This window comes from Asterias rubens, chromosome 22 (genome assembly GCF_902459465.1).
Source record: "Asterias rubens chromosome 22, eAstRub1.3, whole genome shotgun sequence".
In the NCBI taxonomy this organism is placed as follows: Eukaryota; Metazoa; Echinodermata; class Asteroidea; order Forcipulatida; family Asteriidae; genus Asterias; species Asterias rubens.
This window is the reverse complement of record NC_047083.1, coordinates 7,285,325-7,305,591: the sequence shown is the minus strand read 5'-3', so window position 1 is coordinate 7,305,591 and position 20,267 is coordinate 7,285,325. Positions and strand designations below refer to the sequence as shown.

General features: G+C 38.8%; 2 protein-coding genes across 2 annotated transcripts; both read right to left on the bottom strand.

Annotated features, from left to right (window-relative positions):
* Positions 1–1,665: 1,665 nt before the first annotated feature.
* LOC117305002 (zinc finger protein OZF-like) lies at positions 1,666–9,935 on the bottom strand. The gene is made up of 5 exons (XM_033789679.1): positions 9,863–9,935; positions 5,643–7,982; positions 4,523–4,661; positions 3,633–3,768; positions 1,666–2,538 (listed from the first exon to the last, which is right to left on the bottom strand). Exon 2 carries the CDS (start codon positions 7,466–7,468, stop codon positions 6,098–6,100), a length of 1,371 nt encoding a protein of 456 aa, XP_033645570.1. The 5' UTR covers positions 7,469–7,982; positions 9,863–9,935; the 3' UTR covers positions 1,666–2,538; positions 3,633–3,768; positions 4,523–4,661; positions 5,643–6,097.
* A 3,002-nt stretch (positions 9,936–12,937) lies between these two features.
* On the bottom strand, positions 12,938–15,669 carry LOC117305440 (zinc finger protein 850-like; the record flags this gene model as incomplete). The annotated part of the gene is made up of 1 exon (XM_033790309.1): positions 12,938–15,669. A coding segment is annotated over exon 1 (2,253 nt), but the record flags the coding sequence as incomplete, so codon positions are not given.
* Between the last annotated feature and the right edge of the window lie 4,598 nt (positions 15,670–20,267).

Here is a 20,267-nt window from a genome sequence, read left to right as displayed (position 1 = left end):
CAAGTCACAAGAAAGCAGTTTCTAAAACCAACATAATTTATTTGGTTGTAACAACCAAAATCAGCTATGCAGACTTTTTCCAGATATTTTTCAGAAAGATTTCTTCAAAATCAGTAAGCTTTCAAACAAAATTTTAAAAGATGATTTTTTTCATCCTGCAATCCTGTATCATACCTTTAATGGCACTGGACACTATTGGTTATTGTCAAAGACCAGTCTTCTCACTTTTGGTGTATCTCAACATATGCTTAAAGTAACAAACCTGTGAAAATTTGAACCAATAATTGACTCGTCGAAGTTGCACGAGAATAAGCAAGAAAAACACCCTTGTCGCCCAAGTTGTGTGCTTTCAGAGGCTTGGTTTTTAGAACTCAGCTGAAGTCTCGAAATCAAATCAAATTGTTTAGTTGGAAATTACTTCTTTCTCAAAAATACCTTACTTCAGAGGGAGCCATTTCTCACAATGTTTTAAACTATCAACAGCTCTACGTTGCTCATAACCAAGTTTTTATGCTATTTTTTTTTTGAGTAATTACCAATAGTTAGTGCCCATTGCCTCTAACATTCAGTTTATTAAAAGATAAACATTATTTTTTAATACAATTCGTTTGTCGAGTCAAGTAATAACCATCATCCAGTTTTAAACAACCTGTAGGTTTTCAACACATTATTGGTGGTCACACTCGGGCCAAACAAAACCAAAGTCTTGTTTCTGCTAGTATGTACATTGAAATGAATGGGTAGGCAAAATGTTTTATTCTTGAGAGTTGAAAATAAAGTTTCCCATTAGGACAAAATGGCTTGATAGGTGGAATTTTTTCATCATTCTGAAAATGGGTAGGTAAGTGGATGGGCAGCATGTTTTTTGGGGGCAAAAAATCGGTAGCCATGTTTCCTATATCTATAACAATAATTGGATAGTTGGGCCAAACAAAAATATAATAATGTTACAATGAATTTGGGTAACGGGGCAATATTTTTGTCTTCCCTTTATTCCATTTTTCAAAGTTTGGCCACTTAAAAAGATAGTCTTGTTTTCCATGGCACTGTAAATGGGTAAGATGGTAGGTAGGCAACATGTTTTTTACTCTTTTGAAGGCCAAACAAAAAGATAGCCTTGTTTCCTGTTATGCCGAAAAGAGGGCCACTTATTTTTTTATATTTTCAGGTGGGGCATACAAAAATATAACCATGTTTCTTATTTCAATGCCATGAATTTAGGTAACAGGTGGGCAACGTCTGTGTAAATAGTATGGCCAAACAAAAATAAAGTTATGTTTCCCATTACACTGAAAAGGGGCAAGTACACAGGTGGGCAACATCCTTTTAACTTGTTTTTCCTTTAAAGCCATTGGACCCTTTCGGTAAACAGTAGTGTCCAAGGTCCACACTTTGTGTACCACAACTTCTATATCAAATAACAAACCTGTGAAAATTTAGGCTCAATCGGTTATCGGAGTCGGGAGAAAACAACGGAAAAACCCACCCTTGTTTCCGCGCGTTTCGCCGTGTCATGACATGTGTTTAAAATAAATCCGTAATTCTCGTTAACGAGAATTTATATTGTTTTACTGTTTTCTCAAAAAGTAAAACATTTCATGGAATAATATTTCAAGAGAAGTCTTTCACCATTGCCTTCTGTAAACCCTGTAAGTTATTTGTAAATCTGTGAACTTTTTTTTTTTTTTTCTGAACTGAAAGGGTCCAATGGCTTTAAAGGTTGGCCAAATAAAAAGATAGTAGTTTTCCATTCCTCTTAAAATGGGTTGGTATGTGTTCTATGGTGGATGGGCAGCATGTTTTTTTTTTTCACGGTTGGACCATGGTTGGACCTAACAAAGTGGTAACCTACTTCCTACATTACACTAGTTTGAAATTTGGGTCAAACAAACACATAACAATGTTACACTCAATTTGGTAACAGCTTGGTAACATTCGTTTTATATGCTAAAAATTGGCCAAACAAAAATAAAATAATGTTCTGGAAAAAAGGTAAGTACACAGGTTGGCAACATTTCTTTGCCCCCTTTTTTTAACGTTTGGCCAAGAAAAAGCTAATTTTCCTTTTACTGAAAATAGGTAGGTAGGTGGTTGGCCAGCACGTTTTTTTTCCACAGTTGGGCCAAACAAAAACTCGATGGTACACGAATTTGGGTATGTAGCCAATATTGTGTTAAAAAATGGGCCATACAAAAATAAAGTTATGTTTCCCATTACATTAGAAAAAGGGTAAAATCACAAAAAGTATAGCACTTTTCCATTATTCTGATATATATACCCATATTGAACACATGATTATATTTTTGTTTTGCCAATCAATCCTTACTCGCAAACAGTATTTTTTTCCAAATTACAAAGCAGGTTTCTTATACTCAGCCTAGATTTCCACACCCTTGACAGCATCAACAAAACCTGCACGGGTTGTTCACTTGATCAAATTTGGAGTAGTATTTTCCAATGAAGATGTCACCGAGGAGCGCCCAGGGGTTTAACAAAGTCCCTTCTGATGAATCCACTCAGGCAAAGTGTCTCGGTTTTCTAAAATGCAAGAAGAGAAGAAGAAGACTATACACATTATTTATACTCCAGAAAATGGCAGAAGAGTAAAGGTCAAAGTACAAACTATCCCTTTAAAGACCTGGACACTATTGGTAATTGTCAAAGACCAGTCTTCTCACTTGGTGTACCTCAACATATGCATAAAATAACAGACTTGTTAAAACTTGAGCTCAATTGGTCGTTGAAGTTGCGAGATAACTGTGAAAGAAAAAACACCCTTGTCAAACTAAGTTGTATGCTTTAAAATGCTTGATTTTGAGACTTCGAATTCTAAAATACTTCTTTCTCAAAAACTACTTCACTTCAGAGGGAGCCGTTTCTCACAATGTTTTATACTATCAACAGCTCCCTACTAGTACAACTTGTTACCAAGTAAGGTTTTATGCTAAACATTATTTTGAGTCACCAATAGTGTCCAGGGCCAAACAAAAATAAGTCAGTCTTAGTCCCTCCAAAGTTAGAAAAAAAAACATTTCTGTAATGTTCCTTTAATAATTGGGCCAAACAAAAATAAAGTTATGGTTCCCATTACACTGAAAAAAAATAGGAAAGAGCTTAGGCGGGCAACATCTTCTTTCCAACTCTTTGGCTAAATAAAATAGGTGGGTGGGCGAAAAAAATGTGTCCACAGTTGGGCCAATCAGAGAGATAGCCAGGTTTCCCATTTTTATCAATTTTATTACAAAAGTAGTAAAATAGTCCCCCCCCCCAAAAAAAAAAGTAATGTGACAATCAATTTCCACCAGGGCCCAATTTCATAGAGCTGCCAAGCTCAAAAATTTGCTAAGCATGAAATTTCTTTCTTGATAACAACAGGATTACCAACCAAATTTTCATGTGATTTTCAGGATCAATCAAACAACAGCTGATTACCAGTATCAAGCAATATGATACAAATGGAAATTTTGGTTGGTATTCCTGTTTTTATCAGGGACGAAAATTCACGCTAAGCAACTTTTTGTGCTTAGCAGCTCTATGAAATATGGCCCTGGTCTTTGTGTTATTCCATTTCAAGGTGTTATTCCATTTCAAGGAATCAAGTTCCACGCAAATAAAAATGATCTCAAGCTTACCTGGTCCATCTTTCACAAGTTTAGATTTGATGACTCTCTGTCTGTCTTAGTCCCTCCAAAGCATTTCAAGTCAGATATGCTCTGGATGGATCTGTAGATGCTCTCACCATGGTCTTGTTAAAAGTTGGAGCAACCCCTTTAAATACAATGGGAGACTTTCCAACGCTAGGTGGCAGCAGACATACCAGGTAAATTTCCATTTTTTACGTAGTTCTGAACATGCGCATAATTCTGAGAACAATGGATTTACCCGGTAAGTCTGCTGCCCTCTATCGTCCCAGAAAGTCTCCCATTACATTATAAAACTGATTATATATAATGAGTAGGGTAGATGGCCTTAGCTTTCGATCCAAACCGGACCTTCTTCAGAGGCATAAAATAAGTACAAACAAATCAGATCAGATCCATATAGAAAAAAAAGAGGGGAAAGGGACTAAGGAAGCCAAAAAATGGGTGAAAGGGCAATCAAATAATTTTTTTTAGGCTAAGGCAGCCTGCAATATCATAATGTCGTGAATCTATCTGAAATGAAAAAGCCAAGACCAGGGCCCAATTTCATAAAACATGTAGCAGCTGTTTTGTGCTTACAGAGTGTCCCTTAGCAGAATTTCTTTTTCATAAAGCTGTTTACCAAAAAGCAAGGGTAAATGCTGGTTTACCCGTGATAGGCACACAAGTGACTGAACAATGCAAATCCATGGTGAACGTGCATGAGCACCTAGAATGTTTCTAGAATGTTTCTATGCTTACCCACATTTATCTGCTATACAGTAAGCACAAAAAGTTGCTTATGGGTAAACAGCTATTAGGAAATTGGGCCCTAGATCAACAAGTTGTGGCCTCGTGGCCTTCGGATTATTCTAGACCAATACAAATTCTCTCAAGCTTACCTGGTCAATCTTTCACAAGTTTAGGTTTGGTGAGTCCATTTTCGTACTCCCTCAGAAGTATTTCAAGTCATATAGGCTCTGGATGGATCTTTGCGTAGATGATCTTTTTGCTCACTGAAGACTGCAGCTGTTGCAACCCCTTTAAACACGAAAACATTATAAAATAAAGGCATAAAGAATGTGCCACCAGTGCCCAGTGTATCTGTGGCCTGCTGTTGATTTCACAAAAATCTTCCTAACTTAAGACTTATCTTGGGACTTAGGACGAGTCCCAACCCTGCACTGTAGCATGCAGACCTTAAGATTAATCATAAGTTAGGAATGGTTACTCGTCCTAACTCGAGATAAGACGAGTCCTAACTCTTTGTGAAATCGACGTCATGCTCCTCATCAGGATTTGTGGCTCCCAAAGCTTTTTAAAGGTAAATCAAATCTGAAATTAAATGGTCTATGTCAGTGTTCCTCATCATCATGAATGTAAATGCCTCAAAAATAGTCGACAGGCATGTTCAGTCCAGCAGTGTCGCTGGAGTTATTTAGCTTTGGATTGTCCCTAGTGTGTGTGCGTACGTGTCTGAAGGAAGTTGAATCAAAAGATGACAAAGGGCTTACAGCCATGCTCGTACGCTATCATGGCAAACTGCTTGTCTGGCACTTTTGCATGAAAGCCATTGGACCCTTTCGGTACAGAAAAAATGACCGATTGAGCCTAAATTTTCACAGGTTTGTTATTTTTTATAGAAGTTGTGATACATGAAGTGTGGGCCTTGGACAATACTGTTTACCGAAAGGGTCCAATGGCTTTAAAGGCACGTGACACTATTTTTAATATACTCAAAGTGATTGTTAGCATAAAACCTCACTTAGAAACAAGCAATGGAGAGCTGTTGATAGTATAAAACAATGTGAGAAACAGCTCCCTCTGAAGTGACAGAGTTTTCGAGAAAGAGTTGAAAATATTTGATTTGGATTTTGAGAACTCAGAAATATTGATTTTGAGGTCCCAAAATTAAGCATCTGAAAGCACACAAGTAAGAAGAGTGGTCTTTGACAATTACCAAGGGGTCCAGTGTCTTTAAAAGTTGATAACCAAAAATAAAAATTTGTAAAACATACTTACAAAAATGAGCCCGAATTTTGCCAAGAAGTTCCCAAGATGGGTATTAGTTTCCCAAGATTTTGGGAAAACTCCCTAGTAGTGGCAACTGGCTGTGTAGAATCTTGGGTCAGCTCTCAATTGGGATCATCATTTCATGCAAAGGTTTTACTAATAACGATTGACCACAGACCATGGTCTTTATGTCCCATTCAAAAAGTGTCTTGCTTTTAAAATGATAGGGTGTCACTCAAGACTGAAAATCACTTTGATGTTGCCACTCATTAAACAAAATGTTTCACAAGTTTTGTTGCTCTCTAGTGAGGGTTAGCAGAGTGTCAGGGTGTGTTTGTGTCAAACAAAGGCTTTTCCACAAAAACATTTTGTAAATGGTTTCTCTCCAGTGTAGCGCAGTGATGTGCGATCAAGTATTCTTTTCTTAAGAATCCTCTCTCACAAACGGCACAAACAAATGGTTTCTATCCAGAATGCGACCTCTGGTGACTACTTAAACCGACTTTTTGAGAAAATCCTTTGCCACAAATATCACAAACGAATGGTTTTTCTCCAGTGTGTAAACGTTGATGAACCGTTAGGCTGTGCTTCTTTGAGAAGGCTTTTCCACATTCGTCACAAACGAATGATTTCTCTCCAGTGTGGATACGCTGATGAATGGTGAGGTGATGTTTTTGTGAGAAGGCTTTTGCACAAACATCACAGTTGAATGGTTTCTCTCCAGTGTGAACACGCCAATGGACAGTCAGGCCTTGTCTGTGTGAGAATGCTTTTCCACAAATCTCACACCTAAGCGGTTTCTCTCCAGTGTGAACGTGCTGATGAGATTTCAGAGAGTTTTTATGTGAAAACGCTTTTCCACAAACATCGCACACAAATGGTTTTTTTCCCGTGTGGATATGCTGATGGAATGTAAGATGTTGTTTTTGTGAAAAGGCTTTTCCACACGTGTCACAAATGAATGGTTTCTCTCCAGTGTGGAGACGCTCATGCTGTGTCAAAGTACTTATTTGTGAGAAGGCTTTTCCACAAGCATCACAGACATAGGGTTTCTCTCCACTGTGAACACGCTGATGATATGTCAGGCAATGTCTCTGTGAAAATGTTTTTTCGCATGTGCCACAGAAAAATAGTTTCTCTCCAGTGCCAGCGTGCATTTGCTGATGTTTATTGAAACTTTTTTTACATTTTAAAGCTTTTCCACAAATATCGCAAACAAATGGTTTCTCTTCAGTGTGCACACTCTGATGGACTTTCACGTCATATTTTTGTGAGAAGGCTTTTCCACAAGTGTCACAAACAAATGGTCTCTCTCCAGTGTGGACACGCTGATGGTTTGTCAGTGAAGCTTTTTTTGAAAAGGTTCTCTTACATATCTCACAAGCAAACGGTTTCTCGCCAGTGTGGATACGCAGATGGACTGTCAAGTCGCATCTTTGTGAGAAGGCTTTTCCACAGATGTGACAACGGAGTGGTTTCTCTCCAGTGTGTACACGGTGATGGCCAGTCAGGCTGTGCTTATGTGAAAACGCTTTCCCACAGATGTGACAAACGAATGGTTTCTCTCCCGTGTGGACTCGCTGATGTCTGTTGTAACTTTTTTTACATTTGAAGTCCTTTCCACAAACTTCACAAACAAAGACTTTCTTTTTAGTGTGGACTATTTGGTGCTCTCTCAATACAAGATCATCAGAGAAATATTCATTACAAATGAAACAGATAAATTCTTCTAAAGGTTTCGCAGAGTGGATTGTTTTATGTTTTTCCAGCTCGCCTATTTCTGAATAGTTTGCTCCACACAAGTTGCAAGTAATTGTCTCCTTTTGAGAATTCATAACTTATTTGAATAACAATAACTCAGGCCTGTTTTAAAATTGTTATAAGAAGCACACTACTTCTGTTCAACATGTACACTGGCACATATTTTTGCAGCCCCTCATTAATGTTTTTTCCCTCTGTAGCATGAATGCTGATTGTTTGTCTACATGGAGGTGTTTTCACAGCGAAAAGAAATAACCTTTAAAATGTCACAAGGGAATGGTTTCTCTCCCGTATTGACTGACCCCTTGCACGCACGTGACGAGCGGCGACTGTGCCACGCTCACAATTTTGGTGGTCATTAGTACGCTGCGTTGCCTAAACTGCAAACTTCACTGAATAACGCACAGTTACTTTGCCAACCAGTGTAGCGGTTCCGAAGATTTTCTGATGATGACGTCAGGTGATTTGGGTCAGTAGGCACTATGATGGTACATGTGTGTCCGGGGACAGTTTTGTGAGAAGGCTTACCGCAAATACCACATACAAATGTTTTCTCTCCAGTCTGGACTCTCTGGTGCTTCAGTCAGTCTGTGTGCACAATACAAAAAGATTTGGTAAAAAAGTCACAAATAATTTTACAAATTCCAGAATTCTACCAGCAAAAAAACAATTTACACAATTTTAAATTTGTTTGCTTTTATTAGAATGATAAACACATTTATCAACATACTGTGTTTATCATTCTCATTTATTTATGAATTGTAAGCCAGGATCATATACTTCATGGGAGAGTGAATGGAGGCAACGGAGGCGATCCCCTTGCCATTGCCTTGGTGCCCTTGAAATGCTCCAGTAGAAATTTACAATTTCCTCATAGGGTGCCCTTTGCCAAAGAGAAAATGCCCTGGTGCCCTTGCCCTTTCAAAAATGAAGCATACAGGCCTGTGAAGGGAAGGGGTTACGTTATCATAGCTCCCAACAAACGGTGCTAGCACTTCTGTGGACAAGATGACACAAGTGGGGCTAAGTGACACTATATCATAGTGCATCATCCAGTCCTACTACTTGCCGTCAACTCACTTGTTGCGTCAACTCACTGTCAACTCAACCACAACGCAGATGAAAGGATGGATTAGTCTAGACCCAAGTCGTCGGTGATCAATATTGCACGAAGCGCAGTTGTACATTACGGCTACGCTATACGGTACCGATAGTTGACATCTTGGGCCAAGACCATTCCATTTTCAGGAAAGCGCCCTCTGTGTCCATGTTGAACAAGCCCTGTGCTAAAGCAAGATGGCAGCCATGCAACAGCTTTGCTGCATGCCTCGCGATAATTTTTTTATGAGAACGAAACTCAATTTAACTAAAAAACCTAGGAAAATTATCTTTTAGCAAATACTTTACAGTTCTGTTCCATTTTTTCTATGCCTCTTTTGTGGATTTTAAATGAATATTGGTTGAGTTGACGGTAAATTGGCGGCACCAAGCGAGCTACAGCAAGTAGTAGGACCAGCATCATATCATCAAAACAGTGAGCAGTGGTGAGTGATGACAGGCATGACAGGCAGTGGCCAGTCCTCCTGTCCTGATCTCTAGGAGTGCGTTTTGGCGACCCCAACCAAAAACTGTTTCAGTTGTTGGTCGTTGGTTCTGCTGTTCAGACTGAACCGTTCACGGCAACCGAGTTGTGAGCTCGGTTACCGTTTTGGTTATGACGTCAGAAACAGTTTTGGTTGGGGTCGCCAAAACGCACTCTAGGACTCCACTGTGCCTCTCTGCTAGTACTAAGTTAAAGGAACAAGTTGCCTTGGATCGGACGAGTTGGTCTATAAAAAGCGTTTGTAACCCTTTTTTATAAAATGCATATATGGTTGGAAAGATGTTTTAAAAGTAGAATAGAATGATCCACACAAGTTTGCCTCGAAATTGCGTGGTTTTCCTTTTACTGTGCGAACTAACAAAGTCGGCCATTTATATGGGAGTCAAAAATTTGACTCCCATAAATGGCCGATCATGTTAGTCGATGAGGTAAAAGGAAAACCGTGCAATTTCGAGACATGATTGTGTGGATCATTGTATTCTACTTTTACAACATCTTTCTACCCATAGTAATGCATTTTATAAAAAACGGTTACAAACGCTTTTCATTTTCAAAGACCAACTCGACCGATCCAAGGCAGCATGTTCCTTAAAAGTAATTCCCCCTTTTGTCTAGCCCACCTCGCCATAACAAGCGATTCATTTACAGCTCAACACGGTGGGCTACCCTTTGGTCTAGCCCACCCATTTACAGCTCAACAAGGTGGGCTACCCTTCCTGGTCAAACTTAACAAAAAAACAAAAAAGGGGAAGTACTTAACTTAGCACTTGTGCTAACATCAAAGTCCCTCAGGAATTATGTATAAAATCAATTTTGGTAGATATTGAGGATCGTAGAAGAACGCTACAATTATTTAAGAACTTACGTTTGTTTTTTGGAGAAGGAGGGAAAAGTTGTCATCACTATGACTTGCACTCGAATACCATACCGGCGTCACACACACACGAACAGAATAAACACAGACTCGCGCTGTGTGGAAATTGCGCTTCATCTTCTGTACGCAAATTCCGACAGTCCCGATTCGATATAACGACTTAACGCACAATTTGGAAAATGCGCACCTCTGAAGTGAAATTGCGCTATTTAACTCCAGTCTATTTTAAGTGTGTTTGATTGAGCAAGGCATACTGCCCCTGGGAAAACATAAGTGACCCCCCCCCCCCTCTCAGCACGTGGGTTTGTTTATCAACAATGGAAATGTCAGACCGTCTAGACAGAATAGCGCCCTCTAGACGCTCTGATGGCGAATTAATTTAGTATAGAAGTGGCCAAAAAGACCCGTAAAAGTATCTTTGATGAGGTTCAGAACACATAAAACATTGATGTTCAATGTACATGGGTTATATGGGGTTGGCTGATGCAAATTGCGAGCTCGGACTTTAAAGGCAGTGGACACTATTGGTAATTACTCAAAACAATCATCAGCATAAAACCTCACTTGATAACGAGTAATGGGAGAGGTTGAATTGTGAAACGGCTCCCTCTGAAGTGACGTAGTTTTCGAGAAAGAAGTAATTTTCCACGAATTTGATTTCGAATGAACACAACTTCGTGTGACAAGGGTGTTTTCTTCTTTCATCTAGTTATCTCGCAACTCCGACACGACCAATCGAGCTCAAATTTTCACAGGTTTGTTATTTTATGCATATTATGTCGAGTGTACCTCCATGGATACACCAAGTGAGAATACTGGTCTTTGACAATTACCAATAGCGTCTGTAGTAGAACATTCATTGTGTTATTATGAAAGTTAGTTAATTCCAGGTTCTAGTTAATTGCTCTTTCCTGTTTACATTGTCCCTTCAGCTGTTTTATTGCACCCCTGTACATGTAGGGTGTAATTTCTTAGAAGTCTTTTGTTACATGTTGGTAAACAGTTTCTGGGTCCTACACGGTTTTTAAGCCAAGATGGCGTCCGACCGCTTTCCGTGCAAGTGAAGTTTTTTTTTCTGGTTAAAAAGTACACACTTTTCGTGAAGTTTTTCCATTAAATTTATGTTTATATTACAGAACACACATAGTTCTAATATATCTATGGTTTATTGGCCATTTTGGAGGTATTTAAAACTTGTTGGCGGCGCTCTGGACTTGTTGTCGGCTTTAGTAGGACCGCAGGGGACACATGTGTTCTAGTTAAGTGTTGATTTTCTTCATCATGTAATTTGCCTGTTTCAAGTGTTTTCTGCTATTTTGGACTCGGTAAGCATATACTTTCATTTGTTATTGTATAAATATTTTGACAAATTGTAATATTCCTGTGATTCTTTGGAAGTTCATTTGTAAAGTTATATTTGTTAAGATTCTGTCTTGGAAGTTACTTTTGTTAAACATTGGATTGCATTTTTAAAGACCATGTGTTTCTTCCTAATTGATAGAAGAACTGTATTTTAATCAAATGCATTTCTTGTTGTTTTATTTACACAGGTTTCCCAAAGCCATTTTGATTTTAATTTGTAATTTGGCACTGTGTTTCAGGTTTAGATTTAACTCTAGTTTAACTGTGTTTTGTATTATTTTTAGTTATGGTTTTTGAGTCTCAGTTAAATATCTTGGTTTAGGTTTGACTGGTTTAATTTAAGGTTTATAAGGAAGAAAGTTTAGATCCTGAGTTTGGTCTAGAGGTTTTTATTGTTTAATACTGCTTTTGTTGATTGGTTTATAGTCAATAAAGCTATTTTTTATTTTGTTGTTTGAGAAACCTACACTTTGAGTCACTGTTCCTATTTTTTTGCATCTCCTCGCGTCTTAGCCCTATCCGATCTTAGTTTTTCTCATTTGTTCAAGCGAGTGCCCCCATAGTTAGTATTTTTATTAGGTTTTATTCATTTATTTTACAAGTGTACCCATTTTCCGGGTTACACGTCCAGTATCAAAATCAACTTTAATCCTTTGCAACACCCTCTATCCATGTAGCTCACTAGTTTAGGTGGTGGAATCTGAGTGGTGTACTATCAATACTTATTAGTGTCGTTTATAATTTGTATAATATATCAAGCATGCAACTGTAACTTCACCAAAAAAGAGAACCATACAACTTGTCAATGATTAATTTGGTATCGTATTTTTAAATTTCGAATTGTAAAACTGAAAATAAAAAAGAAGGATATTAGCTGACCCAAAGAAAAAGTTGCATGCCTGTATAATGGTAAACATTGTCGGTTGAGGGGTGGGGGGGGGGGGGTATTCTATGCATATGTTGAGGTACACCAACTGTTAAGGCTAGTCTTTGACAATTACTAATAGTGTCTACTGCCTTTAATGCATAGGATCCAGCCATTAATAAATAGTAATTACAAACAATGAAGAAACTAAGGTCAATTACAGAGCCAGCCGTCGATTTCACCAAACTCTTCCTAACTTAGGATTAATCTTAGGACTTAGGACGGGTTCAGTTCCGCATCCAAATACATAGGACGCATTGAACCCATCCTAAGTAAGGACGGGTTACTTGTCCTAACTGGAGTTAGGATTAATCCTAGTGTTTTAGTGAAATCGGCTGCAGAGCAGGTTGAACAAAAATCAAAGCAAAGTTTCTGTTTTAAATTCATATAAAAAGTTTATTTTAACAAAATTGATTTGTCCTGCTTTGTGCAGTACTATTGATCTGTATCTACTCTAAACAATTTAATAATTATACATAACTTTGTTATATATACAAGTAATAAGTTTACATTTTGTTATTGTTGTAACCCTACCCCAGGGTAAGCCTATGGGGTTAATTCCGTTTTGGGAATAAAATCAACACAACAATACAATTAAAGATGCTATGTCAGATTTTTGGCCGAATTGACCCAAAAATTTTGATTTAAAACTCAATAGGTATTTTGATGGAGGTCGAGAAAGTTACAAGCTTTCGTTTGAGCCGTTGCTCGAAAAACCCTGCAGTGAAATAAAGTGCTCAAAATTAGTTTTTGTCGGGATCCTGACAATATTGTCCAAGTTGGTGTTTATTTAATTTCTTTTGGGATTTCAAGACTTTTCCACAAATATCACAAACAAATGGTTTCTCCACAATATGGGATTGGTAGTGGTAAGAGAGAGCGAACTTATGAGCAAAACACTTTCCACAAAAGTCACAATTGAATGGTTTCTCTCCAGTGTGGACTCTTTGGTGACTCTTTAAACCGGTTTTCAGAGCAAATGCTTTTCCACAAATGTTGCAAATAAATGGTTTCTCTCCAGTGTGTACTCTTTGGTGTTTTTTTAGACTGCTTCTTTCAGAAACTGCTTTTCCGCAAATGTTACAAACAAATGGTTTCTCTCCAGTGTGGACTACTTGATGTTTTATCATTGAAGCCTTTGCCGTGAAAGTTTTTCCACAAATGCCACACGCAAATTTCTTTTGTCCAGTATGAACATGCTGATGGGTGGTCAGGTGATAATTTTGTCTGAACGCTTTTCCACAAATTTCACAAACAAATGGTTTATCTCCAGTGTGGAGACGTTGATGGATAGTAAGATTGAGTTTTCTCAAGAAGGTTTTTCCACAAATATCACAAACAAACGGTTTCTCTCCAGTATGAATTTGGTTATGGTAAGCAAGATTGTACTTATTGGCAAAACATTTTCCACAAATGTCACAAGCAAAGGGTTTATCTCCAGAATGGACAAGTTGGTGTTTATCAAATTTCTTTTTAGATTTCAAGACTTTTCCACAAACATCACAGACAATTGGTTTCTCTTCAATGTGAGTTTGATAATGGTACGTGAGAGCGTACTTATGAGCAAAACACTTTCCACAAAAGTCACAAATGAATGGTTTTTCTCCAGTGTGGACTCTTTGGTGACTTTTTAAAGTGGTTTTCAGAGCACATGCTTTTCCACAAATGTCACAAACAAATGGTTTCTCTCCAGTATGTATTCTCTTGTGTTTAGTAAGACTGCTTCTTTCAGAAACTGCTTTTCCGCAAATGTCACAAACGAATGGTTTCTCTCCAGTGTGGACAACTTGATGTTTTATCATTGAAGCCTTTGTCGTGAAGCCTTTTCCACAAATGCCACACGCAAACTGTTTGTTTCCAGTGTGGACATGCTGATGAGTAATCAGTAGATTCTTTTGCGTGAATGCTTTTCCACAAGTGTCACAAACGAATGGTTTCTCTCCTGTGTGAACAAACTGATGGGTGGTCAGGTGATATTTTTCCGCGAATGCTTTTCCACAAATTTCACAGACAAATGGTTTCTCTCCAGTGTGGACACGCTGGTGTCTAGTCAGATCATATTTTTGGGGGAAGGTTTTTCCACAAATGTCACAATAAAATGGTTTCTCTTCAGAGTGGACAAGTTGGTGTTTGTCAAATTTCTTTTTAGATTTCAAGACTTTTCCACAAATATCACAAACAATTGGCTTTTCCTCAATGTGAGTTTTCTCCTCAATGTGAGTTTGGTGATGGTTAAAGAGAGCGTTCTTATAAGTGAAGCCTTCTCCACAAGTCTCACAATTAAATGGTTTCACTCCAGTGTGGACTCTTTGGTGACTTTTCAAAGTAGTTTTCAGAGCACATGCTTTTCCACAAATGTCACAAACAAATGGTTTCTCTCCAGTGTGTACTCTCTGGTGTTTAGTTAGACTGCTTCTTTCAGAAACTGCTTTTCCACAAATGTCACAAGCAAATGGTTTCTCTCCAGTGTGGACTACCTGATGTTTTATCATTGAAGATTTTACCGTGAAGGCTTTTCCACAAATGCCACAAACAAATTGTTTTTGTCCGGTGTGAACATGCTGATGAGTAGTCAGTAAATACCTTTGCGCAAATCCTTTTCCACAAATGTCACAAACAAATGGCTTTTCTCCAGTGTGGACACGCTGATGGATGGTCAGTGTTTGATTTCGTGAGAAGGCTTCCCCACAAAGGTCACAAACAAACGGTTTCTCTCCAGTGTGGATACGCTGATGGATGGTCAGGCCAGACTTACTTGTAAAATCTTGTTCACAAATGTCACAGAAAAATGGTTTTTGCTCAGTGTGAGTTTGGTAATGACCAGAGAGAGTGTGCTCTGAAGTAAAACATTGTCCACATAAATCACAAGTAAATGATTTCTCTCTCGTGTGGACACGCTGATGGTTGGTCAGGTGGCATTTTCGTGCGAAAGCTTTTCCACAAGTCTCACAAGGGAATGGTTTAGTTTTAGTGTGGATGGTTTGGTGGTTCATGTCACGGACCAAATCAGTTTGATTACTTTTAGAATTCATATTAGTAATGATTAACTGACAATTTTCCTTGAAGATTGTTTATAATTGATAAGATGTTGACAATTGCCTGGGCAGAGATAAATGTTGCTTTAAGATTTCTCTCCAATATTGACAATGGTGTGATCAAGAAAATTTTAAAGCGAGGAGTGGTTTTCACAAGTGTCACAAATGAACACCGGTCTCTTCAGTGTGAAAGGCTTGGCACCTTAGTAGGTGTTGTTTTTGAGAAGAGGCTGATCCACAAATCTCACCGAAAGCGTTTTTTCTCCTGTGTGAACAAGCTAATAGTACTACTGTAGGTGTTGTCTGTTGAAGGTTTTTCCACAAAAGTCACCAATGATTTTCTCCCAAAGTAAACACTGTGATGTTCTCTAAGACTTCTCTTTAAAAAAGATTTCCCACATACTTGTGTTTGTTAAGTTTATTTATAGATTCCAAGACTTCTCCACAAATATCCTGAACAAATGGTTTCTCCTAAATGTGAGTTTGGTGATGGTAAGAGAGACCCCGCTTTTGAGCAAAACACTTTCCACAAATGTGACAAATGAATGGTTTCTCTCCAGTGTGGACTCTTTTATGTCTTTTTAAACCGGCTTTAAGAGCAAAAGATTTTCCACAAGTGTCACAAATGAATGGTTTCTCTCCAGAGTGGACACTTCGGTGTTTATAAAGAGTGCTTCTGTCACTAAATGCTTTTCCACAGATGTCACAAACATATGGTTTTTCTCCAGTGTGTACTCTCTGGTGTGTAGTGAGTGTGGTTTTAACAGCAAATGCTTTTCCACAAATGTCACAAGCAAATGGTTTCTCTCCAGTGTGGACACGGTTATGTCTCTCCACATGGCCATGTTGCAAAAATGCTCTTCCACAAATGTCACAAACAAATGGTTTCTCTCCAGTGTGGACGTACTGATGTTTGGTCAATTGGAGTTTTTCTAAGAAAGCTGTTCCACAAATGTCACAAATAAATGGTTTTGTGTCAGTGTGGACTATTTGTTGAATCATAAGTACGGTCAAAACTTATCAACAATGTCACACACAAATTCATCCAACAAATTTCAAGAGTGGTAACTTGATTTTTTTCCAGCTCGTCCTTTTCTTTGTTCATGTAGGTTGTTTCACATACATTCTATGGAGAATTCATATCTGTAACAATAAAAAAAGTCTATATTAATTGTGGTTTTTACCAATAAACCGATATGTGTTGCCACTGTTGTATAGGCCTACTCAGTACTTTCCGGAGTCATGTGAAAAAGTTTCACGGGCATATTACTCGGGTAAGATTCAAACCCACGACCCTTGTCATTCTAGAGCACCATCTTACAAACTAGGCTACAGAGATTGCACGGTAGCTAGAGGCTATTTGAATCATATGGTTTGGCAGCGGGTACTGCAATGATATAATAGATGTAAATTTGCATTGGGGATAAAGAATATTAATTTTGGTTTCTGCCCATACATTGATGTAAATGAGAAAATAGAATTAGCTCTTGCAAACTGCTAACCAACCAAAACGAATTATGGTTTGCAAAAAGTAGCTTATGGTCTCGGGTCTGAAGTTTCAACCCTAGCAGAGTCTTTCTCGGGGCTTAAAGCCATTGGACCCTTTCGGTAAAAAAAAAAAAAAGTTTACAGAGGTAGTGGTGAAAGACTTCTCTTGAAATTTTATTCCATGAAATGCTTTACTTTTGAGAAAACAGGTCAACAATATCAATTCTTGATATCGAGAAATACGGATTTATTTTAAACACATGTCATGACACGGCAAAACGTGCGGATACAAGGGTGGGTTTTCCCATTATTTTCTCCTGACTCCGATGACCGATTGAGCCAAAAATTTCACAGGTTTGTTATTTGATATAGAAGTTGTGATACACGAAGTGTGGGCCTTGGACAATACTGTTTACCGAAAGGGTCCAATGGCTTTAAAGGGTCTATGTACTTTTTGTAGGACAATGTCTACAGATTTACACTTAACTTACACCGTTTGAAGATGATGATAGTAGCAAGCTTCCCTGAAAATATTACTTACTGAGGTGCTGTAGTTTTTGGGAAATGAGTAAAACAATGTCATGAGAACAATTTTCGTCTCAGTGATCGTGAGACAAAAATTATTTTAGCATGTAAAAATGTATTTTCATTACATTGTTTTACACATTTCTCAAAAACTACAACCTCAGCAACTAATATTTAGAGGTACATGTACGCTTTCTATCATTATCTTCAATTGATGTAGGCCTGATACTTCATGGAGGCAACAGAGGCGATTGCCTCCGTTGCCCCTTGCCATTGCCTTGGTGCCCTTGAAATGCTCCAGTAGAAATTTACAATTTCCTCATAGGGTGCCCTTTTCCAAAGAGAAAATGCCTTGGTGCCCTTGCCCTTCCGAAGCATACAGGCCTGGTGTAAGTTTAATGTAAATCTGAGGACACTGTGTTTTTGGTACAAAAAGTACCCAAATCCTTTAATGACTATACAACAAACATCAACAGAACAAGGTGCTTTACACAATAGTTTCTTGATCATGTTTGTGTGAATGTGGTTTAGTTACGTTTGTTAAATCATATGGTAAGACTAAGAGCCCAAGTCATACGGGCCTTTGAATATTATAATACCGGTAACAAAGGTAACCCGTCAACTTGCTCTCCGCCACCCCCCCCACCCAGCAAAGTTGCCCACTTAAAAGTCGCCCCAAGCAGAGACAGCCACCCCAACTAAATACTGAATAGGATAAATAAAAAGTTGCCCCGTGCCTAGTTCAGTTGCGATAACAAAACCCTCCTCCCGACTCGGCCGTCGAGAGGAGGATTACGTTATCGCAACTACCCTGCGCCCAACTCGACGGTCCGGACAACTCAACTTTTTGAGACAACTCGATGGTCCGGACAACTGGACGGTTCAGACAACTCAACTTTTTGAGACAAGTCGCCGGTTGATCATGAACGGACCTTTGTTACTGATAAAACCCAGTAACGCTCTGAGGCGCTATATTCCATTTTCGAAATGTTGACAATGACATTATTGGTCATACTTCTTCTATTTCTAGTACACTAGCATGACCGATAACGTTAACATTTCAAAAAAGGATAACAGCGCCCCAGTCAGTACAGAGTCACGAATTCGCGCCGTCGCCAGATTTTATTTTACGTGCATAGCTAGAAGTTCCTGCCATGGCACGAATTGAAACCTACGGTAGCTAATGCGGCCAAAACGCCTTAACCGCGGGACTTGTAACGTGTCTAAAAATGATCTACGCACAATATGTTCGTCCACTCCTAGAAAGAAAAAATACCCGATCTGTGCTTTATGTACAAACATATGGAATTAAACGCGTCTGGGAACTATTCTTCGTAGTTCCCAAACGTAACGCGTGTCCACACGGCGGATATTTCCGGTCGTTACTAAACTCGGGGTAAAAAACACTTCTTTTTACAATTAAAAGTACAATTTTTTACAACCAACAGTTTGAAAGTAATTTAGGTGCATATGAGTATGACTCTTTAGTCTTGTGCATATATTTAACGGTAGACTTATAATTTATATAAGTTATGTTTAAATGTTCTGTTAAAGTGCATTTAAAAATTGTTGTCGTGAGTTGTCGTGAGTTGTCGGTACTCCTAGAACCATTTGAGTTTCGTCCGGCTATCGTCTCCCGTATACGGGAGACGATAGCCGGTCGAAACCGAAATAGTTCTACTAGTTATAAAGTTGTCGGTATATAATTTAGTGCGACCGTTCCGAAAAAAAATTACGACCTCGCCACCAATTTCCGGCCGTTTTTTGTGTGTGGAAAGTTATCCTCTATTTCTACGAGTGTAGAACAACAAGGAACTCGGTTCCTAATCATAAAACTTACCATACACCGATAATAACATGTACGATAGTCCGAAGAGTTTACTGTGAACAACTCACGACTTCTGAAGAAAAAGCCCTCAACAATTATTTTTTGTGTTCGGTGCCACAATGAAATGTCAGAGGTTATACACACACGAACTCATGGTTCAACGCAGTTGCTTTGCATCTCAACGTTACAGATTCATGGGATCGACCACCGGTCCCAACATTTTGCAATCGACGTGAACCCACACTTTGACCATTCGTTTACCCGCTGTGTGCGGCGTGCAGACTGCGTTACGACTGTTTTATGAATTCATTTCCACTATCTACTATATTTATGGGTGCGTTCGTTTAGCTCCCTATGGTCGACCCCGGTTTGTGGCGGTTTTTTTTCCAGGACGAACGTGGGTAATTATCTGCACACACTCGCCCTGGGAAAAAAAAACCGACACACACCGGGGTCGACCCAGGGAAGCTAAACGAACGCACCCTATATATCCCCTCAAGCGCCCAGCTCCAGGAGATTGTCGAACAGCTTGTTGTACGAGCGAAATTTGTACAAACTTCTTCCGACTGCAAAGATTTGCAAATAGGGAACAGCATGGAGGTAGAAATAACAGGGAGTCCCTAAAAGGGTTTTAGACTGCGGAACGATTTGTCAAATCATTAGATAAAAAGAGGTTACTTTTTTTTGGGGGGGGGGGAGGTGGAGGGTTCGGGTGGGTTGGTGATTTGTCATCTTTCCCCCTGGAAGTTGTGGAAAAGGATATTGCAACTGAAACTTGCTTTCTTCCTACAATTATAAACCTCTACATCGAACCATGAGAATTGAACAATGGCCCGAGAATGGCCGGGCCCTGGGAAAGAACCCGTATGCAATTGCTGTGACCGGCTCTACAAAATATATTTTAAAGACAGTGCACACTATTGGTAATTGTCAAAGATCAGTCTTACCACTTGGTGTATCTCAATATATATGCATAAAATAACAAACATGTTAAAATTTGAGCTCGATCGGTCGTCGGGGTTGCAAGATAACTATGAAAGAAAAAAACACCCTTGTCACACGAAGTTGTGTACGTTTAGATGGTTGAATGCGAGACCTCAAGTTCTAAACTTGAGGTCTTGAAATCAAATTTGTGGACAATTACTTCTTTCTCCAAAACTAGGTCACTTCAGAGGGAGCTGTTTCTCACAATGTTTTATACCATCAACCTCTCCCCATTACTTGTTACAAAGT